This window comes from Anticarsia gemmatalis, chromosome 2 (assembly GCF_050436995.1).
Source record: "Anticarsia gemmatalis isolate Benzon Research Colony breed Stoneville strain chromosome 2, ilAntGemm2 primary, whole genome shotgun sequence".
Classification (NCBI taxonomy): domain Eukaryota; kingdom Metazoa; phylum Arthropoda; class Insecta; order Lepidoptera; family Erebidae; genus Anticarsia; species Anticarsia gemmatalis.
Window position 1 is genome coordinate 8,715,047 of NC_134746.1, and position 22,119 is coordinate 8,737,165.

Consider the following 22,119-nt stretch of genomic DNA (forward strand, 5'->3'; position numbering starts at 1 on the left):
TGTTGTTGACATTAATTGCTGCGCTTTGGTTGTGCAATCAGCAGTTTTCTTTCCTTTGGTCGTTTTACATTAGCATCAACGGTCACATGTGAACATAGTATCAATTGCTTTAAATGGCGATTTAATTTGATGTATCGATCCTTCTCGCCCTGTCTCTACATATCGCAGTTCATGAAGTTAACTTCTCATTTATTATACTGCAGTTTACCAATTGTCTTAACATTACGTAACACAGTGTGTAATCGATACATGTAATTTAAAATTACTGTTAATAATGCAATCAATTGTTGGTCTAATTAAGAAGGAAACGAACCAATTATCTTGTCATTTTAAGGTTCATTTAAAATGTCAATGCCTGGTATGGACTAGTGTTATTTGTACGTTGTTTTGTCCCTGTATCTGTGTTGTCCACCTTCGCGTGAACGAGATAATAATTTAAATAAAGACATTTCCTCTTCTCATGGACTTTAAAAAACCTTGGCCGGAGTTGTCATAAAAAGTTTTATCGATTAGATGTTTACAAAAAGTTGAATTGTTACCTATTCAAAATTACGTCGTCGTAAGTCGTACCTAAGTAATGCTTTGGTGCTATTTATGGCTAAGTAATATGAATATTCGCATTGAATGCCCTACCGTATACAGCGGAATTATTCACTTGAAAACTAATTGTACTTAATGGGGTCGATTCAGTTGTAAATTGTACTAAGCTAATTTTAGTCTCACCACATCCCTTTCTTACGTTACAAATATAGTAAGGAGAATTACTGAACTATCTAACTGTTCTAAAGTATTTAGGTATATTGTCTGAGTCTGGGAAATTGTTATATACAGTGTCACGGTCACAGTGTTTGCAATATAATCTATTTTAAATTGATGTTAGTCATTATTTGTAGTCGAGTCGAAAATATAATTACAAAATAGCATTTACATTAAAATCGACGTTGTACTTGAATAATATGTATGTTTGAGAATACACTATTATAGCTTCAAAATAACCCAATGACACACCATTGAAAAAGATAGGAAAAAAACATCTTAGATGCCTCTTTTTATAGAATGGTAATTGAATTTGATATTAAGTATTTATATACGAGAGGCTGTTTTCAATCAGCATGGTACTCCCACCAGCGATCGCCATGATGCTTGTAGATTTATCAGACAAGATAATAAACGTTTTTTTACGCATTTGAAATGAATAATTACTCTGTCACGTACAAGATGGATTCATGATTACATGGTAACAACAAACAAAGTCAGTTTGGAACACTTGCCCATTAAAAAGTAGGTGTAATGGCTATAGAATAAGACACGTTATGTTCGATCACACGATTTGCATATTCATTTATATTCCTATGATGTCCATCTTGTGCTTTATCTTTGTGGCTTGAAGCCAGCACGCGGTTTTAGTGATTAGATTAGAGGGCTCTATTGTCTCCTGTTTACTCCAAGTAAATTTAAACATCTTTGTGTAGTAGTAGCCGCGTGTGCGCAGAGACGTTATCATGTGTAACTCGAGCCCGTGGCCCATAAATCCTACGAAGTGCCAGCAACACTTGCGCAACAAGTGCCTCGCGTACTATAGATAATGTACGCGACCCGCCTCTTTTGCCCGTGCTATCTTTATTATTGTTATCTTATACAAATACGGATAAATAATAATGTCACAATCACTTTGAGTACCTAAAATTAATTCAAATATGCAGTTTGTTCAAACAAAATTTTAATTGGCTCTTATAAATTCCCTGATGTTTTTATTATCGAATTATTGGCTCTACATTTGAAAATATCGTGGTTATTTCTCCACACCCTAAACACAATCCCCCGTCCCCATCCTGTCTGTAATCAATAGACCGTGTGTTACTGGCTCGATCAGTGATCCGGGTTCCTTGGGTTCCGTGACTCAGTTTAATTCAATGCAGTCGGTCACCAACACGGTACCATCAGTCAACACGAACCAGTGTGGACGTAGCCTCGTCGGAGGGCGGACGCACGCGGCTCGACTCGCCGACGTTGTGCACGTTGAATTTACTACGGACTCTATAAACAAACTGTTGCTTTACGTTGTGAACACTACTGTGATATGTGTGAAAAGTGTTAAATGGTTATTAGTTTTAGTGTGTTCTGTTCGAGTTTTGGTACTTAATTTTACTGGAGCGTTGTACTTTCAGTCATCTTTTGAACTCCATATGAGCGAAACACGTTTGATTATAGTTTGTTGTTTTGTTACCAAGACATCCGGGTTTAACTTTTGTATCTGTTTTCCATATTTGATCGTTCAAAAGATGTACAACTTGTAATGTAATAGTCATTACTTACTAACAATGACGTTTGAAAATGTAATAGAAATCATTGGCGGCTTTGGTGTTAAGTTAAAGTTCTTGATATGGCAATGTATTTAGTTTCATAATACTGTCATGGATATTAATCAATTTAATATTATCTAGCAATATTTCGTCAAGTAATCAAATGCTCAGTTGCATTTTAACTTTTCGTCTCTACCATCTGAATACTCTTTGAAGGAGCAGGTAACTGCGTCCCTTTTTTACACAGCGTTAAGAAAGCCCCTATTGAGAGATCCTGCTTGGCGCGAACAATATCCCTTTGATGATTTTGTTTACGTCCACTTGGTACTACGGCTTGTCCTTGGCTACTCACAAAGTAACAACAATAATTTTACTGTATCCATTGCGTACTTAATGAGTTACTTGAATACTAATTTTAGCCACTACGACGTTTAGCCAGGCTCATAGACTGTAATTATTATGACTTTTATTATAATGTTTCTCTGGAAATAGTAATAAACTAAGTATTGATGGCCATGAAACTTGTCAATTAGGAAGAGTTGTGCATGTCCCGGCAAACGATAAAAGTTAACTTCAAACGCGAACCGTGAATCTGTTTATAGATGTATCTGGTTTTATTTGGGGCTAAACGTTTGATATTAGTCTCGTTTGATGTGAATTACCGTGATACGACAAACGGCAGCCCTTTTCCCGCCTATTATGAGCCTTTGACAAGGTTTAAAGAAATATTAAAGTTTTATATTCTTGCTCATTACATGTTAAAATTATAGCTCCAAAAATAACAAAACAGATGTGATAGTATGGAGAGAAATATGACTTTTTTTCCCATAAAAGAGCATTTTGTTACCCATGTCGTTCTGATAGACATCAATCAGAGAAAATACATTTTGTACTTCAGCCTTGGCTTTATTAATAAAAACTTCAATACTTACGTAATAGGTTCTTCAAAGGCTTCCAAATAGCGTATTATAAATTACCTTTATTACTGTATTGGTTGGAATAGTTACTAGAGCCTTTTGTTCTGTTTTAGGAAGGGTTTTAAACTTATATTGTTATGCGTGTTTGCTCTTAGCCTTTTTATGGGTGCGATAAATCAGTGTGGTACATTACATGGTACTTTTGTGGTCTAACTAGATTGGTCGGCCATCACCCATGACGTCATGTCACTGCAGGACTAGACTACGCAGTTTGTTCTATTTACGTAACCCGCCGGCTATCGCTAGCAGCATCCCTTTGTAATCTAAACTAATCTTTGTAAACATGTCTACCTCTTTTACTTGGTACTACTTAACATATCAACTATATTTTACAGATAAGACTGCTTTCATAGATGCGGTATAATCAAAAGCATTTCCCTTTTCATCGCCGTTTTAACATTCCATATTTACGAATTTAGTACTCCCTAAAAGCCATTAAAAATGTTTGAAGTTTCACCTCACCGAACTATCTAAACACATACAACATTGTTTTCGTTTCTTACTTTCTATTTCTTTCAAGTATTCTTCGTTTGTATTGACAATCTTTTGTTATAATACTAATGAATTCCATTGTAGATTACAATTGATAAAGTCAAAATATCTACCAAATGCCATCTCAATATCTTATCAACGTTTAACGTATAAACTATGCGTCAGTTACAACACTTGTAACATTTACAACTACCTATTGATATTTGCATTTAAATGCTAAAGACAAATAAAGAATAGGTTTAGGTTGCAAATGTGGCATTATATATTCAAATGGATGGAACACAGAAAGCGGCACTCACTGGTGGTTACAGTTCGCTGTCTTCAATCAGCGAAGCGCCTTCTCGACACTGTCAATTGAGGTTAATTCGTATGGAGACTGGCCAGGGATCTCTTGATAGTGCCCCTACATTATTTATTTGTTCAATAAGCTAAATGGCCTAGTAAATAACCTTCATTTTAATAAACAAATTGCTGTTTTATATCTTCCTATCTAGAGTTTATTTTGGATAAACTTATTTGCCATATAAAGATGATCGTTATTTAGCAGTAGTTGCATATTATATGATTCTTTTTACGATCGTCGGTGTTAACATAATCTTTAATGTTTTATCTATAAACGTATCCAAACTGAAAATAGGTTTATAACAAAGACAATGAACTCGTAAAACGTACGTGAAATAACTTAAACTTGCAGGTGTCTGTTTTTTCAGTAACTGTTAAAGGCACATGGTCTTTACAACTAAATGAATTAGTGACAACGGAAGCGTAAGGAAATCGATTATTGGCTCACTGTAATTTAAATGACTATTTTGGAACTTAAAACTGTTTCATAAACCTAAGTGTAATGTGAGAACATGGAAAATATAAACTAGAAAATCGGTAGTAGGAAGGAAAATCACAGAAGTAATAATTGTTAGTTATTAGTTAGTATCGCTTACCACCGTATATCGTGATTGAAGTCATACATTAAACTAACGACGAGCTACGGAAAGAGGAAAGAAATCGCGTTTGTAATAGGTTTTCGCACGTTAGTTACATCCTTTTGAGTTTTGATTTGTAGCCGTTATTTTTGAATTAGGTGTTAATCGTTTTTTTATACGTTTTATGTTTATTAATAGTAGTGTTATTACGACCATTGTCATTTATTGGTTATCTATATTTATTTTTATTAGAGAATTTTATATATATACTTATATAAAATTCTCGCGTCACAGTTTTCGTTGCCATACTCCTCCGAAACGGCTTGACAGATTCTCATGAAATTTTGTGAGCATATTGAGTAGGTCTGAGAATCGGCCAACATCTATTTTTCATACCCCTAAGTGACACTTTTTTGTTAATGGCACAGCAACGTTTGCCAGGTCAGCTAGTATTTATATAAACTTTTATATTAATCTAATGCTTACTTGACTTATGCCTACAATTGACTGGTTCTTCAATAAATTGCAATATTCTTAACATAGTTATCGCAAGTATAGTGTATATCGCAAGTAGGTACATTTTGTACGTAACTTGCTCCGAGCATAATCACACGAAAATGAGTCTGACAGCTCATGACGATATTGTACCCTATTTGTTCTTAATTGCTCGTACATTGTCTTGGCTTGAATGTTTATTGAGCGTTTCTAATTCACTGTTGTAATGTCTCTAACACTGCGCAATATCTGATAATTGAGACTTGTTGCAATGCTATAAAATATTATTTATTACTGCATACCTGTGATAAGTAATCTCCAGACACCTATATAAGACGACAATTTAGAATAGTTCTATTAATGATGTAATGCCATGGATCTTTGACGAACTGATCGTTTTAGACATAATGTTTCGGAAATATTAGCTGAAATATGTTTCGTCCGGATTTAGCTCTACAGAAATACATTTCTTATTTAAGTTAATGCGGATTAAGATGTCGATGTCTGGTCATTTAAGTTAGTGGGGAGGATTTTATCAATGAAATACGTACGTTAATACAAAACCCGTTGGGCGACTGTTGCGTCACCTTAACGGCCGCCGACCTTGGCAGGAAGATTGCTACGGCCATCCGAAATTACGTACCTAGTGGACGTGTAAATTATTTGCCATCTTCAATCAACCGTATTAGCCTTGGTGTGAAAAACACGCGTTGACATAGTAGTGTGTTAACTCTCCTTTGAACAACATGTTTTGAAAACACTGACTTACCCCCGGTTTCTGAGTACCTACTTTTAGCTGTAGTTTATCTATTCATTCGCGTTTTTTTTATATAAGCTTAAACACTATTGAATAGATAAACTACCGCTAAATGTACCTCAGAAACCAGGGGTTAATTGTGTCTACGGTTGGTAGATCGGAAAAATAGCGGGCTCCCTAATTACCCGTAGATACATCGCGTGCAGTAGTTTCGATTCCCACACGGAATAATAAGTCAATGGATTCACGAATACTGAGCCCTACTGGATAGAAGTCACGAAGTGGAGTCTACTCCGTGATCTTGAAATAATAATATCTTTGAACACTGCCTTTAGGAAAGCAAATATTAGTGCACTTATTTCAGTAATCAGTCGGTATAATTTGTATGTTTCCTATTAATCGGGTTCATTATTACTAGAGCACGATTTTCTTTAGCAAAAACTCCTTATTACTTCCCTAAGTGGTTTATCCGCTATCCTGTGTAGTCTGTGTACCAAGTACCGAGTTCAATAGCGAGCGCGGAAGGAAGCTCTACAAGACAGGATTGTACCGTATCTAGTCAGGAAGTGCATCACAAGCACTACTTTAAAATGGATTAGCCAGAGATCAAGCTCATATTACAACAAACTGTAAACATCTTTATGCATACACAACATAAATATGCTTAAGATGTAAATAAAGCACGGTGGTCTACACTGACCCAACAAAAAGTAGAGATAACGTCGTCAACGAATGACCGGTGGCCATGAGTCAACCACAAGTGCCCCATTCGTTGTTTACCTTAATGACAGTAGTTCTGTTATCGTCCCAACAATAATGGAGAATACGATAGCATAGATTTTACTTCCAGCTAACATTGTTGCTTTCTATTTTCGTTTCCGTATTTTTGTGATTTCCGTCACAGTTGATTAACACCTGTAGAATAAGTATCATTAACATAACAATAGCTGCAAATAGAGGTCGGAGTTCATGCTGGCGCCCCCTTAAAATCCAGTGCCGCGGCACTTAATGTGACGTATCTACCTATGTATACGCGCTTACAGGAGAGGCAAACAATGCGCCCAACCCACGCAGTATATTTGCTTGTTACAACCGTCGTCTGTGAAATTTGCTCTTGTATTACCTATGTACTCATTCTGGTTGGTAACCATACCCATACCTATCGAATTATATCGAGTACTCTGTTTAAACCAGACTCGTTCCGTTTCACTAAGATTTCGGGTATTGGTCCGTGCTGTTTTTGTGTAGAAATCACATAATTATGATAATCAGAACAATATATTAAACCAGTGAATGGAATTTGGAATCCACTAGAATAGGTAGGCAATAAAAAAACGGTATAACATGTGACATTTTGGCGCGAATAAGTAACGTTCGGTATCTTATGTGTTCACACAATTTGAGTTGTTAGCACAACCTCCTTCTGTCGCGATAGTTGCATCGTAGCACAGTAGACACGTAAACTAATTTTAGGTCCTTGACCGTATTTTGAAGCCTAATTATAAAAAAAACATTGCACATGAGTGCTGATGTTCATTCCATGGTCGTAGGTAGGTATCGAATGTCTTCCCATCAAGTATGCTCTTATAACGGCTTGCTACTGAGCCATGTGCGCGACAGATGCTCCCCTTGAGCCTTCAAACTGTTTCAACGTTCCGTATAGTATAGGTAGATGCGCAGTAGTACGCGAACTTATCAACATAATATAGATCTCTACATTATATCATGTCAGAATAATATTAAAATTACTGCGTCTCAATAAACGTCAATGAGATGTAATATATTACAACGTATCACGCCGATAATAAAGTTTGTTACTATTTCAACACATTTTTTTCTATTGGTATATATAGCCGAGTGGTTTAAGTTGGCACCTCCCACGCAAGTGGTCGCAGGTTCGAATCCGAGGCAACACACCAATGACTTTTCGAAGTTATGTGTGTATTAGAAATAATTATCACTTGCTCTAACGGTGAAGGAAAACATCGTGAGGAAACCTTGCATGCCTAAAATTTGTTTAATACATTTATTGAGGGCATGCAAAGTCCCCAACCCGCACTCGGCCAGCGTGGTGGACTCAAGGCCTAACCCCTCCCCCTCGTTCGGGAGGAGACCCTTGCCCTGCAGTGGGACAGATATGGGTTATTAAAAAAAAAAAAAAATAAAAAAAAAATTGGATCCAACTGTACGTGTAATCAAACTGTAACATTTTGATTAGTTATAAATAACAATTAGATATCAAGCTCCTACTTCTTTGTAATAAACGACAGATTGGTCTAGTTACGGGTTAAGATGTCCGCATTTTCTAAACAATTTTCTTGTTAATATTGCAAGTAAAGATATAGGTTTATAAATAAGAATTACTTAAAGACTAACATGTTTAGAGGTCAAGTGTGGCATAACGATTACTTATTTCATTCTGTTATGTTGAGATCATCACTATTTACGTGATTGTCCTTTTTGCGCGTGATTTACTCCATCAACTATGATATAAATTTTAATGTCTGCAGAACAGAATACGCATACGGAATACGAAATTATAAAAACGTTAATAATTTTCTATTATTGTATGCAAAACATTTATGTTCTGGTAATAGCAAGTTTTTATGGTCGCACTGTGTGATTTTAATATGCGTTGATCGTTATTATGTAACGCCGGATTTGTACACATAATTCCTATCACAAACCTGTTTAGCATACTTTCTATCAACGACTTTTAATGTATTCAAACATCTCTTAAGATGTAATAACTTCCTCAGTTTTAAATAAATTTACTATCTACTATTAAACTACCCGAGGTTATCTCGATATTGGAACCTAAAGTCAGTGTCAAAGATAATAATGCTGCGATATTTGTAACGACAAAAAAATAATGACGCATTATAACGAATAGTCTGGTAATTCCAGTTTAAAAGTGTAGTTTTGTATATGAAATTGCCTAAAATTGCTGGTTGATTATCTGACGTAACAATTTTGTGTGCCGACCCGAGAGGAATGGTTAAAAATGAGAAGTAGCTCGAAACTGTGTACTTTGTTTAGTAATAACCCGTCACATAATAACTTGAAGAATGGTCGTAAAGATTCTGTTTGCCTCTTTACAAACACAAAAAGCTATTACATATTCACATTTGTGTTTAAAAGCGAGAAAAGAACTTTCAACGTTTCCTTTTTAGTTTCTACAGCTGCAGGCAGCATGAAAAATAGTTCAACTAACGGCCAATTTCCACACGACTCATTAAGGTCACAACATACCTTACGTTTTCTACGAAGGTAATCAATCGTTATAGTTCGAGTACGGTTAATAATCATCATTTTATTGCTTTTCCAAACAATCGATTCTCATATGTTCCACCGTGTCGGCTGCGACTCCGAGCAGAAACCGTTAGGGCCGTGATCTCATTGCTACACGTGTTTTTCGTACCTACATGAGTTGATGTTGTAAGTCAACAGAAGTTAGGGAATTTGTTTAATATATTTACATAATAATGTCGTCATACACTCTGTGGGAAATAGGTGAAAATGTAGGAGTATTTGTTGTGAACCCGGTTTTATCTCGGGGTTATGAAGAATCACGAGCTTTTCAAATAAAATAACATTCGCTTTTCTTGAAGTGGCTAATATTCACACGGGTTTAGTCACGTACGTATATATATAAATATAGAGTCACAATAAATTGATAATGGGTTGAAAAAAGACCTAATAAGTTCATTGATACTCGTTAGAGCAATAGCTTATAATGTCAACCACAATGCGATGCAATACTAATTGAGAGTTCCCGTGTGATACAAACTACAACAATAAATTACTAACAATTCTTCCGATGCGAAATCGAGGCTGGGTAGGTACCGTTATCAATTCAGAAATGCTATAATCATGACTATTGTTATGCAGTTGCACTGTACCGGACTTTATTTACAATCGTCAGTCAACGAGCACTGGGGCAGGGTTATTGAAATGTTACGAAATGACCATGAAATGAAAATAAGTATTGTGCTGAGCGCTGTTACTACGGCCTCGGCAAGCAAAGGCTACACACCACAGCAAACAGGTCGTTGATACGCGAACGAGCGTGCATTGCGTTTGTAGGAGAGAGAAAGATATATAAACATTATTTCTGTCCTGCTTACTAGTGTACCTGACGACGGTTCTCAAAATGTAGAGAAATAAGAAAAGACGATATAATAAAGATATATTGACCTTGCAAAGGAGAAGATACAAGTTTAAAATGTTTTGCATTAGATGGGATTTTAATAAGTAAATAATACTGTAAAAAAAAAATGCATAACTTATTATCTTTGTAACATAACTAAGCTATATAGGTAGATCCTCATTACTTCTAATTACGTAGAAAAAACTACATACAAAAACAAGTTAAAGAAAACAAACAACATCGAATCACTTCCGTAAGTAAACTTTGAGAACTTTGAAAAAAAAGTAGACGATGCAAAGCTGCGGGGAGTGTTCACCGTGCTCCCCTCCGTCTGAGACGTTTGGTTGTTCGATCGGCGCCCGCGATCGTCCCCCACATAATTTATGACTTAACCCGTATAACGACATGACCTATCATTATTTGAACACAGCTTATACAAGTAGCTTAAGACCCGGTTCGACTGGCCTTTTTTCAATAGCTCTACAAACACGTAATACCCTGTAATGGATGGTTCAAAGTTTCTAACAAATGGTGTCCAGTAGCCGTTCAATAACTATGCCGCCTACTGTATATTACCATATCGAATAGCTTTACATTACTTGTTATAACTTCACCGCTGTCTTTGCTACACCTTTCCAGTTCACGGATCAAGTGCTTATCATATTGCAATCAAAGCGTCAAAATCCATACTTTCTCCACCTAAAATCTCGTACCACACAGATTGTTTAACTTTTCTTTATAAAGATCTCCTAATCTTTTCAACGGTCGAGTCTATTTCGGTCCAGTGATATGCAGATTTCTTAGTGTATTAAGGAAATCTACCAAATCACCAGTTTCTACACGTCAGACTTATCTAAAAGATTGTAAGTTCAAATTGTAACCTAATGAACTTTCGTAGTAACGGTCTATCTAAACTCCCAAAGATAACTAAAGCTGTTAACACAAATATTACAAATACCTAAGAATAAAGCTGGTATAAACTCGAAAATAATGATGCATTTATATCCTAATCAATGCCCGTGAAGCCCTAAATATGTATGATTTATTATGACTAATTACCAAGAAGGTATGGTTGTTGACCACGTCTGTTTAATATGTGTAAGCATTCTCCGTACGAAGGCAGCCGGTTACGCTATTGTGTTGTGTTGCAGATGAATAATGCAGCACTCGTAACTCTTGGTTTTATGATCTAACTCATCGCTTATAAATCAAATGACTACACTGTTGTTAATCGACAAATATACCATTTTAGAGTTCAAGTTCATTGAATTGTATTTATTACATGATAGGTTATTGCACCTATGATTAATTCACGTCACAAGTGATAGTGTAATTTATTAATAAATAGAACCTCGTGGACTCTACTAGCAATTCAAACTTGAATTTTCACAACTGCTTTGTTGTGCTGTTCCGCACATAAGTTGTTACATGCATACACTTTGCTTAGGTGCTAACATTAGCATTCAAAATAAAATTTCCTTTGTTTTAGCGTTTGTCATGTAAAATAGTACTTCTCTCTTCTTGCGCTACCTATTTGAGAAATACTGTGACATAACAAAGTTTCCTTTAACTTTCGCGTAGATATATAGAGCTGAGATTAAATTGGCCAGCCAGTCGTCATAAAATGGAGCAATAACCATTAAACAACATAAAAACAAAAGACAAAATGATGTTCTTGCGCTTTACGTTCAATTTAATGGGTTCAATTTATATTAATGAAGTATCTCGACCACCTTCAATGTTTCAGAAAATAGTTCCTTTATGTGGGTCAAATTACTTTTGAAAGTGTAATTATTTTATTGTTACTTATTTGACTTAATTACTTGCTGGTTTTTATCTCCATATGATTTTGCAGCTTTCATTGAACATTTATTCTTCACTTAGAAAGCTGATATCATATAAGGCATCTTGTTTATAAAATCTATCTCGTGTACGGCGGCAATATTTATCTATTGGAAAATTAATTTCGATACGAAACTTTCCTATCTATGTTAAGCCGTTTTACGTAAATTCCTAATTTGTCATACGCATGTAACCGTCCTGTTTCTCATTTGATTGATTAGTGCGTTTGCCATTATGAATAATGCACCATGTATACAGAAATCATTAAACTACCAAACTACTTTTGCTGGATAGACCAGCACTACTATAAGCGCTGGGTAATTCGAGTTTAGTTTTTATTATCCAACATCAAGTTGCTTTATGAAGTGGATATCTTCAAAGATTTTATTGAGCCGGATGTTGAAGCACCTTAATGGATGTCCAAAAATAAATCTCATTTATATTTTTATCGGTTTCTTTACGGGTCAAGTGTCTTTGCCCTATTAAGAATAGCCTAATCATAAAGTCACGTCCATTCGTAGAAAATTATCCACACTTTATTGAGTTTACCCTTTAAAGTATTTTGCCGCAAATGATTTCGATTACATACATTACAGCTATGAAAGTACCAAAGCTTCGATAGACGCATGTTAAGACGTGTATTTTGCAATTTTACGCTTTCCAGATACTAAGGAGGATGAAATGTAGTTCTTACTGTGTTTTCTCACATTGTTGTTTTACTGAAGTTTAAACTGTTATTGTTTTGAAAAACTGTTAAAATGAGTGCCCTGAAGACATGAAAAATATACCCGACATGGCAGTGACCACCTCACCTACTTATCATGGCTCGCCTATACATGATGGTTTTGCTACTATCAGAGCGCCAAGAAGCAGAATCAAGATAAGAAACCTAGTGGAACCTAATCAAAGCATTAATCTACCTCAAAGACACTCCGAGTATTTCACACTAAATAGAACACCTAAAAATAGTTTCTTAGATAGCAGTTGTGGAGTACAGTATGTAAATAATGCGCCAGTGAACAATACGTTTGCTGATAAGCCATCAAGACTGAGCTTCACGGAGCCTATTTATGCCAAAATAACCCCTCCATCTTCAAAGAGCAATTCCCCAGTGAAAAGTCGAAACGGGAAGCAAGAAATTCATTATGATTCTATAGACACTAAGCCTCGCAGGCGCTTAAAAAGCTTGGAACTATCTTCGGAGCAGGACGTAAGCGGTGGCGAAAAAATTGGAATCTCGAACTTGAGTAACGGCGAGCGGCAGTCGTATGAGCAGCACGTAGCTATCCAGGATGGCGGCGAGCAACATTCCGTACGCACGGACTTTACTGGTTCGTCCATCGACTGTAGAAGGAGTCACAGCGATCGAGATAATTGTTCGGAATCGTCCTCATACTTCACGGATAATGACAGGCCTATATCTAGCTACAGTGACAATTCTACGATACCGTCTACAGACACGGAAGATGTATTAAAAGATTTACCCAATAAATCCAAATTTCATAGATCACCACAAAAATATGCCACATTAAATACCAGACGGCCAAAATTTATAGATTTGAAACTGTCAAACATGAAAGAAAATCCGTTATACGGAAGTTTACAAAGAAATAGAATGGGTTATCATTCTGAGCCAAATACGCCTATGAGTGATGAACATGCGAGCTTACATGGCGAACCTACTATTCTTAGCGAAGTGCAACAAATACCAAGAATGCCGTTGCAAAATAATAGGAATGGCTTCAAGAGATCTGTAAGCGAAACAAACGGGTTTACGAAACGGCTGAACTATAGGCATTCCTTCAGTGCTGACTTAAGACCGCAAAGAAGACCTCATAAATGCTGTGAATGTGTAACTGGCATTCCAGCAGATGAAGATTCGGAACAAACAACAACTAGGCCTCTGTCAAGGACCTTGGGAACTTTATATGAATCGCAAGATCCAAAAATTGGTTGCCAAACCATCCTGCGAGCGAAACCACCAGTGCCTTGGTGGGAATTGGCTATCAAAAAGTCCCGCTATAAAAGTTGTCCAATTTTAGAAGAGGTAAGTTTTTGTATATTTTATTTTGTAGATACCTCGATTAGGTTTTGGAATTCGTGGCTTGATGTAGAATAATGGAAAACGATTAAAGACTAACTAATTCGTTTCAGTTTTTATCTTGTATTCTGTTTGATAACGTGAAATCGTAAGCAGATCCTTTCTGGTATTATAGGCATTAAAGTAGTATTAAGGTGTGGTCATAATTTACCTAAGTTCAGTTTAATGGAATAATAGATTGCAATGGAAGTACATACACATTAATTTGAAACACCGGGTAGGGGGAATATTAATGAGTGACGTAGCGTGTTCACCTGACATCTCGTGCATAGGGTGTAACGTCCCCTCAGGTTGAATAATCAGGGAGTGCCATGTTGTTTTTCAATTTAACTTTAAATAATATTTATTACCTTTCTCTATCGATTAGGGCCCTTTATGCAAATCATGACAATCACTTTTCTACCAATGTAATCAAAGTAATCGCACTACGATTAGTTTCGCTTTCCAATCTGTACTTCATACTATCGGAAACGTTTGAACAGGTGTTTGTGTAAAAAACGTCCAAAACTGATGTGAACCTTTGCTCGTTCGACGTAAATCATATTCACAAAAAATCTTACATGACTACTGAAGATTTATCCGAAAGGACCTCTATTATACTGACTGACGGTCAGGTGTTGACTTAATCGTATCCCAAATCCCATTCATAAGGTAATAAATATTGCTTCCCACGGTACAAAAACAATCTTATCACGTAAGGTCAGATTTTTTATAAGATTCTCACAATTTTATGGCAAGAATAAAAATGTAAGAAGACTAAACTATTCTACTCTCCAAATCACGGGTCTACGTTTATATCTTGTTTATTTGTTATATTATGTACGAGGTTGATGACCTAGCCAAATTGTTCTATTATTCCCTTGATGTTTGACATTGTTTGCAGATCCTATTTCGGCAATGTAATATTTTAAATTGTCAAGGGAGTGCGGGCGGCTAAGGTTTCTATAGCGAACTATTGTTATGATACCTTTGAACTTAAGCAATCATGTCCAATTACGGCTATAGCTTTCTATCGAATAACCAGTGATTCGTGATGTGTTAAGTTAACAGTTGCGCTAGAATTGGGTATACTCGCACAGTGATAGTAAAACAAGTAAATCTCTATCAGTTGAAAGCTACTCGAAAGATCAGATTAAACTTCTATTAGAGAGAAGCAAGATAGTAAATACATTAATATTAACGAGCATCGGTTCCAATACTAGCAATAGTCCCCAGGTATACAATCACGTATAAGTATATTGGGATCGAGCGTGAGATAACTATCGTACCAAACGCTTGCGCGTCGCTACCTCTGATGTTGTCCGCGAAGGTGGTGGCCACTGCGACCACGGCACACTTTCCTAACGCAACTGCATCCGCTTATACCATTTCTCTCAGGACTTGTTTTATGCGCGCATTGTTTTAAAACTTGCTCTACAATCGCATATTTCATATCAGTCTGATATCTGTACGAATCATAATCATAACAAATTATGTTAGGAGACTGTCAAAAAATTCAGTAAGTGTTAACTTTTCCATAAATAAACAATGTCTCACAACATACTCGGTACCGCCAGCTGCGTAAACATAACATTCAATAAAACCTTTTTAATTTCTGACCTTACAATCGTCATTATTCTGTAAGCCGTCCACATAAATTGGCCACAGACATGCAGCCCAGATATGTCCGAACCGAATAAGGAAGAGTGCACTTGAACAAATAATATCTCTCGACTTGTACCAATCTCTTGTAAAAGACATCAGTGGGTTGTAGAGTGGGCCTTAAATATGACCGGGGAAGCGTGTAGGTAACACCTACTCGATTTGTATTATGTTATCGGTTACGTTGTCCATGCGCACATGTCCCCTCTATATTGTATTGTTAAATTTCAATATTAGCATCGCCTTACATGCGTTGCCAGCTTTTAACGTTATTAGGGTTATATATCGCTACCTTTATGAGACAATCGTGTCATAAATGTCTTCATTTTATTTTGTAAGGCGTCTTCGAAATTGGGTAAATATAATCGAGCATATTGTTAAAAAGTGTTTACAGTTTCTTATGGATAGATCTGGACAGTAATTTTAGTAAGGGTATTAAACAGCCCGAGTAAGAAAATGTTACAGGTGGCACATACTAGAATAGTAACAAAGGTGTCCTGAGTATGTAAATTCTAGTTTGAACGGCTATTAGAAAAACACTCGGGTTTTTTCTAATAACGGCACAGACATCTGCCAACAAATTAGAATATACAATGTACAAACCTTCCATAAAATTCACCTGCGTTTATAAGAAGATAATTTTTGTCCATTTGCGAAAGCTTCTGCAAGACAAACGCGACGGATCCATTAAATATTTCGCAGTAAAAACTCTCGCGGAACGCACTCAACATAATTCTTTCCATACTAAGGACTAGCAACTATTTGATCGTGTCATTAAGTTCTTAAAGCGCGGCTGTTTCCGCAGCTGTTGATTAATAATTAGTTTCCACCTGTCTGCGCATTGATATACTTTTATGGTACCATGGATCTAAAAGAAACGTGTAATTTTATTTGCACCGACTGTGGTAAACAGAAACGATTAGACGCTTGAAAGCTGGGTCGTTCATTCATTAGTACATTAACATTAATACTTTTCTTTATACAATACACATAGGAAAGCATGCATTTAGTGCATGCGTGGTGTATTATTTGCTTCATTTACGACGAAAAGACGACACGACATGTAGAGAAAATTCACCATTCCTGACTCCGTGACTATTTATTGGACCCTCACTGCAGACAATGCCAGCTCATTAACTTCGACACGCGCACGCGTAAGGTGTCTCGTGCAGATCTATCAATAAAACGTTCAGACGCTGTAATTGGCTAAACAACATGCGTCGAGGCAGGTGGAGTGTCCTATTAAAAAGATATGTTTAAATTACATTTACTTACCATTGCCTTCACTCAAGTAAAATGCATGGGACGCACAAAGAGAAACCGCCTTTCAGTTTAGCTCCGAATAATAATATCTACATGTTCTTATAGAGCTCGTAAAGCCATATTTTTGTTGGGGATCGAGGACGTTACCCTTGTTTTAATTTTGCTGAGTGCATTCCCGCAGCAAACAAAGGGTCCCGTGTCCAGCTACACCCACGTTCACTATTAGCCTGGTACCGTCCTATAAAGCAATTTATTTCGATGAGTCATTTTTACAGTTCATAAAACTGTTTATACCCAATATTTACTACGACATAACTAAGGGAAATGTGACGTAAGTAATTACTGGGTAGTCAAGGTGGTACATTTAACCGGTTTCTTATGACTCGAGAGCAATTGGTGTCATTATCGAGCTAAGGATGTCGAGCTGGATACATTATAATCTCACCCTACAACTGGCCGAAGATATAGTCAGAGATCTATGTCGGCTTGTGGTCTCCTCTGATTACAAACTTAAGTGCGTAGAAATTACAGTTATGTGGATCAACTAACGAGGCGAAGTTATTTTTGTTTCTTGAGTGAACGCACTAGTTAGAAATGACTTTGTTACACATTCTTTACATCTTACATAGTAGGTAGTTGACCGTCTATAGTAATCTAATTGTAACAATTTGAAAGTATGGATATCTATCATGCAGCAATGTTTTCATTCAAGCATCAACAGTTGCATACACGTTTGTATAGACAACCAATATTTATTCTGCGGGTCTGTGTGTTGTGTACGTAACGGCACCCACGGTACAGGGGGACCTATTGTGGTGCTAAGAGTATTAAGCCTTATTCGATGCGCTTGAGTAATAGCACCGCCACTTTTGCTCCATTTTTGACTGCCTAACAAAGACTTCAATGCTTATTACGGACCGGTGTTGTATATTGTTTTGTTTTGGTACATGACTACTGTCATTATTTTCGTATAACATATTGTTATTTGTTTCTCTCCTGGTGGACCCAGCGGAGATGTATTGTCGTTAAAACAGAGTTGTATGTTTTTTTGGTCTTACGATTACTTAGTTGAATATTGTTTTACCACTTTCTCGGCATAGCTATTATCTACGTTTAATATCTTACAGGAAAATTTTGTGCTCTACTTTTAGTAGACATTATAAAATGCATGAGGAAGTCTAATTCAACATTTTTATGTGATTGTTATAGGCACACGTGGTGTCTGCTTTCGAGCAGAGTCTGTCGAACATGACGCAGCGGCTGCAGCAGCTCACCGCAACCGCCGAGAGAAAGGTAATAAACACGACAAGATTTCCATCGTTAAGTCACACATCCTTTAATTTTATTATTCACAGAATTATACAACTTTTACTACCTCTATTTTAGACTTGCCAGCAATTTCTAATTAGTACCACCTAATAAAGATTAGCTAATTGCTGCCGTTTAAGAGCCATCTGAGAGCATAGACCTTCATAAAAGAAAAGAGCCTACGGGCTAGACATTCACCGTTTTGAAGTATTTCATAGATACTGTTACCTAACCGTTGTAATTTGTCCCTTGCTACTCGTTTTTAAAAATACAGGTTATAATCGAGATACAAACTATTTAAAATATTCGAAGCGAATAGCTAAAATCGGAGGATATCTTCAAACCCTTTTTGAGGCCTCTCAAACGACCATTGCTTTAAGCGAGGAAAGTTAATTTGTATTTAAATCACCTGAGGATTCTCGTAATACAGTTCTAAAACGAATTTTATTGCGTGGAATCATCACACATGCGAGTATACACCGCAAGTCAATAAGAGTTCAAGCGAGTACTCTAACCGGTTCGAGCGGATACAAATTACTTTCTTTTAATTATTTGTTTTATTGTTGTTATACGTCGAATGTGGTCGAATACTCTTTTTATTTCTTAGGACTCGGAGCTAACGGAGTTACGTCAGACGATCGAGCTACTGAGGAAGCAATCAATTCAGGCCGGTCTTACGACAGCGCATATGCAGTCCATGGGAATTCGGGCGGACGGTGTTAATGTCACCGGCCAGGTAAACAATTCTTGGAAATGTATATGACACTTATACCGTTAGCAATAGATCTAGTCATATGACTATGTAGATTTAATGTTGTAGAAAATGTTTCTTTCCTTTTACATTTAGGTTAATACTGATGTTCATGTATGTTCAAAGTATCAATTTAAAACAAAGAAATAAATGATTCTTTAAGCTTGTCATGCGTTCTTATGTCGCAACATCTTCATTTGCATTTGTATTCTAATGTTGAAACTTTGTACGTATTCCAATGTCATCTATCAATCACTCTGTGCATGCCTCGCAACGAGATTAACATTAGCATAATTGTCAAACAAACCTACATATTATATTAAAACAGTAATAAGCATCGGCTCTAGAATCATAGGAATCGGGACGTTCGAGGTTCAATAAGCAGAAACAAATAAGGCATGGCCAACATTTGCATTAAATTGACCGTCAATAGATCCGGCCCTGTTCTACATTTGAAACGCGCTCAGAATAGACAAGTGACATGACTTACTGCCACCTCCTTGATATTAACTCTACATTGTACTAGTCAAATTTATCTAACATGCTTGTTATAATGATAATTAGAGAGAGTTATAAATATGCATACAAATTCTGAATGTAAAAGGTTGTTGTGTGTATTTGCTATGAGGTTCATATTTTACATAGTGTTTGCATAAAATATTGCCTCTTCTATCTGATTAAATATTGTTTCGAAATACTCATAACATTATTGGTATGATCTATTGATTTATGAGGCAACGCGTGTATTTGAATGTCCCAATTCTGTTCGAGTATCATGGCTATAAAGTCGCATTATACGTTCACGAAAACGTCAATGAAATCCATCAATCAATGAACGGAACACAAATGTCTCATTCATTTAGAAGTTTTTTATGTCATTGAAATTAATAATGGTTTTGATTGATGTTTGTGCGAACGTGTGGAGTGGAGCTGTCAATTAATTTTCCCTATACATTTTAAGAGCTTACCGTTACTAATGACCCTTTAACTTGCAACTTTTATTCAGTTTGATTTATTTTTTACTGATTGTGTAGTCAGCCACGTAGCCTAATGTATACTATTGTACCAGAATAATATTCATAAATAAGCGACCAAACATTATACTTATCTATTCAATGACGTGCGTATTTCGCACTTAGGTATAGAAGACAATTCAAACTAGAAATGCGAAACAAAATGTAAGTTTGCATCTTTAACCACTTACTTAATAGGTGTACTTATTTTTTATATTAGGAAGCACCAAATGCTCAAACTCAGTCATCTCCTCAACGTGGTGCACAGACAGGCAATGGAGCGATCACGAGGCATTTGTCCACGGATAGCGTCTCCAGTATCAACAGCCTTAGCAGCGGATCATCTGCACCGCATGATAAGAAACATAAGAAGAAGGGATGGGTAAGTCGCTTAACAAAATATTTGCACAACTAGTATACAAACTTTAAATGCAAACTATACACAAACACAAAATAAATATTTAAGTATAAGCATAAACTGTTTACAATCATACACACGATTAGCTATATCTTGTAACGGATTATTTCGTCAGTCTGTATTACTATTTTGTAATTACGCAACACTCATATTTAGAACAAATAGCTATGAATGTTTCAGTCGCCCGTTTAGAAGACTCAAGTGGCAATTCAGATTTATTTTACTGTACATTAAAACCATAATGTATTTTTACACAATCGTAACACAAGTGTTTTATTAATACAAAAACATTATTTCGTAAAATAAACAGCCACAACTGAGCATATTTACATAAATTGTACACCATTCAGATTTCTATATGATGCAATTCATTTAACCACTGTCCAAACATCTATTATTACTAAGCAAAAACGCTCATTGTCGGGACATAAAATCTTAATTTGTACAAAGCAAACGGAGTAAAACTAATATTGTTTTACGTAACAGCTACGGTCGTCGTTCACGAAAGCTTTCTCGCGGAACGCGAAGATATCTAAGACGGCGAAGCATTCGTCCCTGGGGCAGCTGTCATCACAAGACAGCTCTTCGGGTTCCCATCACTACGACGACCCGCACACGATCCGCGAGGGAAGCAACGAGAACAGTCTGGAACATTCGCACGAAACGCTCGACGTTAAGGACAAGTGCCCCGGGGCTAACACGGAAGAGCAGACCAAAGGTGAGACAACAAATGTACTAGGTAAACAATAGACGGATTACTTGTCCAGGAAACAGGTTCACTGACAATGTAACTGCGTGCTTTATTTATCCCGTGTAAGCCGGCTCTTAAACGTGTAACTTGTTCATGTGTCTATTCATGATGATTCTATTGTCATGCTTTGCCAAATATATTTACTAGTTTATAAATTCTTGCAATACAGTCAAAACAACGAAATTTTCAATTTAAAATCACGAATGTAATTCGCCCTCATCATATAATTTATAAGCAATATTTCAATATATAAACACGGTCAAATGCGTAACAAACCAAGAAGTTACAGTCTGTTTTAGGGCCAAGGTGTTTGAGCATCGATTTATATTTTATAGCGTCATAAAACGCTTGATCCTCTACGATTGTGACTAGCGTTGTTTATTTACAGATAAACCAGATGACTCTGGTTTAGTAGACGAGTTGAAGAGGCAACTGCGGGAGAAGGATTTGGTGCTAACTGATATACGACTAGAAGCTCTAAGCTCAGCGCATCAACTTGAAAGTCTGAAGGACACCGTCATCAAAATGAGGGTAAGACATCATTGTACAGTAAACTAAGAAACCGTTCGTGTATTAAACTTTGTTACAATGCAGCTCATAAATCATGTATTTTACATAAATAATCCGTTTCTTATAAGATCTAAGACTTGTTTGACCTAAACAACCTTTCATAATCAACGGAATGCATAAACCAACAAAAAACAACACGCTATAAACACAAGTACGTAATATAATCGACCGTTTAATGGTATAGGATGTTCACTAATGCATAATTTGATGGGCCGAGAGATGGTTATCGCTAATTGTAGTACGTCGACACGCCCAAGGGTTTTTCGTAAAGTTTAGTATATTACCTATGTGTTTATAGACAGGTCAGTGCCGGAATAGCGGTTTCGTATGCTAATGCTCTATTAAGGAAATTACAGAACTATTAACA

At 36.4% G+C, this 22,119-nt stretch overlaps 1 protein-coding gene across 11 annotated transcripts in view; it reads left to right on the forward strand.

Moving 5' to 3' along the window:
- sick (sickie) overlaps positions 1 to 22,119 on the forward strand; it is a 198,124-nt gene that overhangs the window by 168,776 nt on the left and 7,229 nt on the right. For all 11 annotated transcript variants that reach the window (XM_076130294.1, XM_076130314.1, XM_076130322.1 and 8 more), the window contains 5 exons: positions 18,151 to 18,234; positions 18,857 to 18,985; positions 20,234 to 20,395; positions 20,918 to 21,149; positions 21,571 to 21,713. In XM_076130294.1, coding sequence (XP_075986409.1) covers positions 18,151 to 18,234; positions 18,857 to 18,985; positions 20,234 to 20,395; positions 20,918 to 21,149; positions 21,571 to 21,713 — 750 coding nt within the window. The remainder of the gene's footprint in view (positions 1 to 18,150; positions 18,235 to 18,856; positions 18,986 to 20,233; positions 20,396 to 20,917; positions 21,150 to 21,570; positions 21,714 to 22,119) is intronic.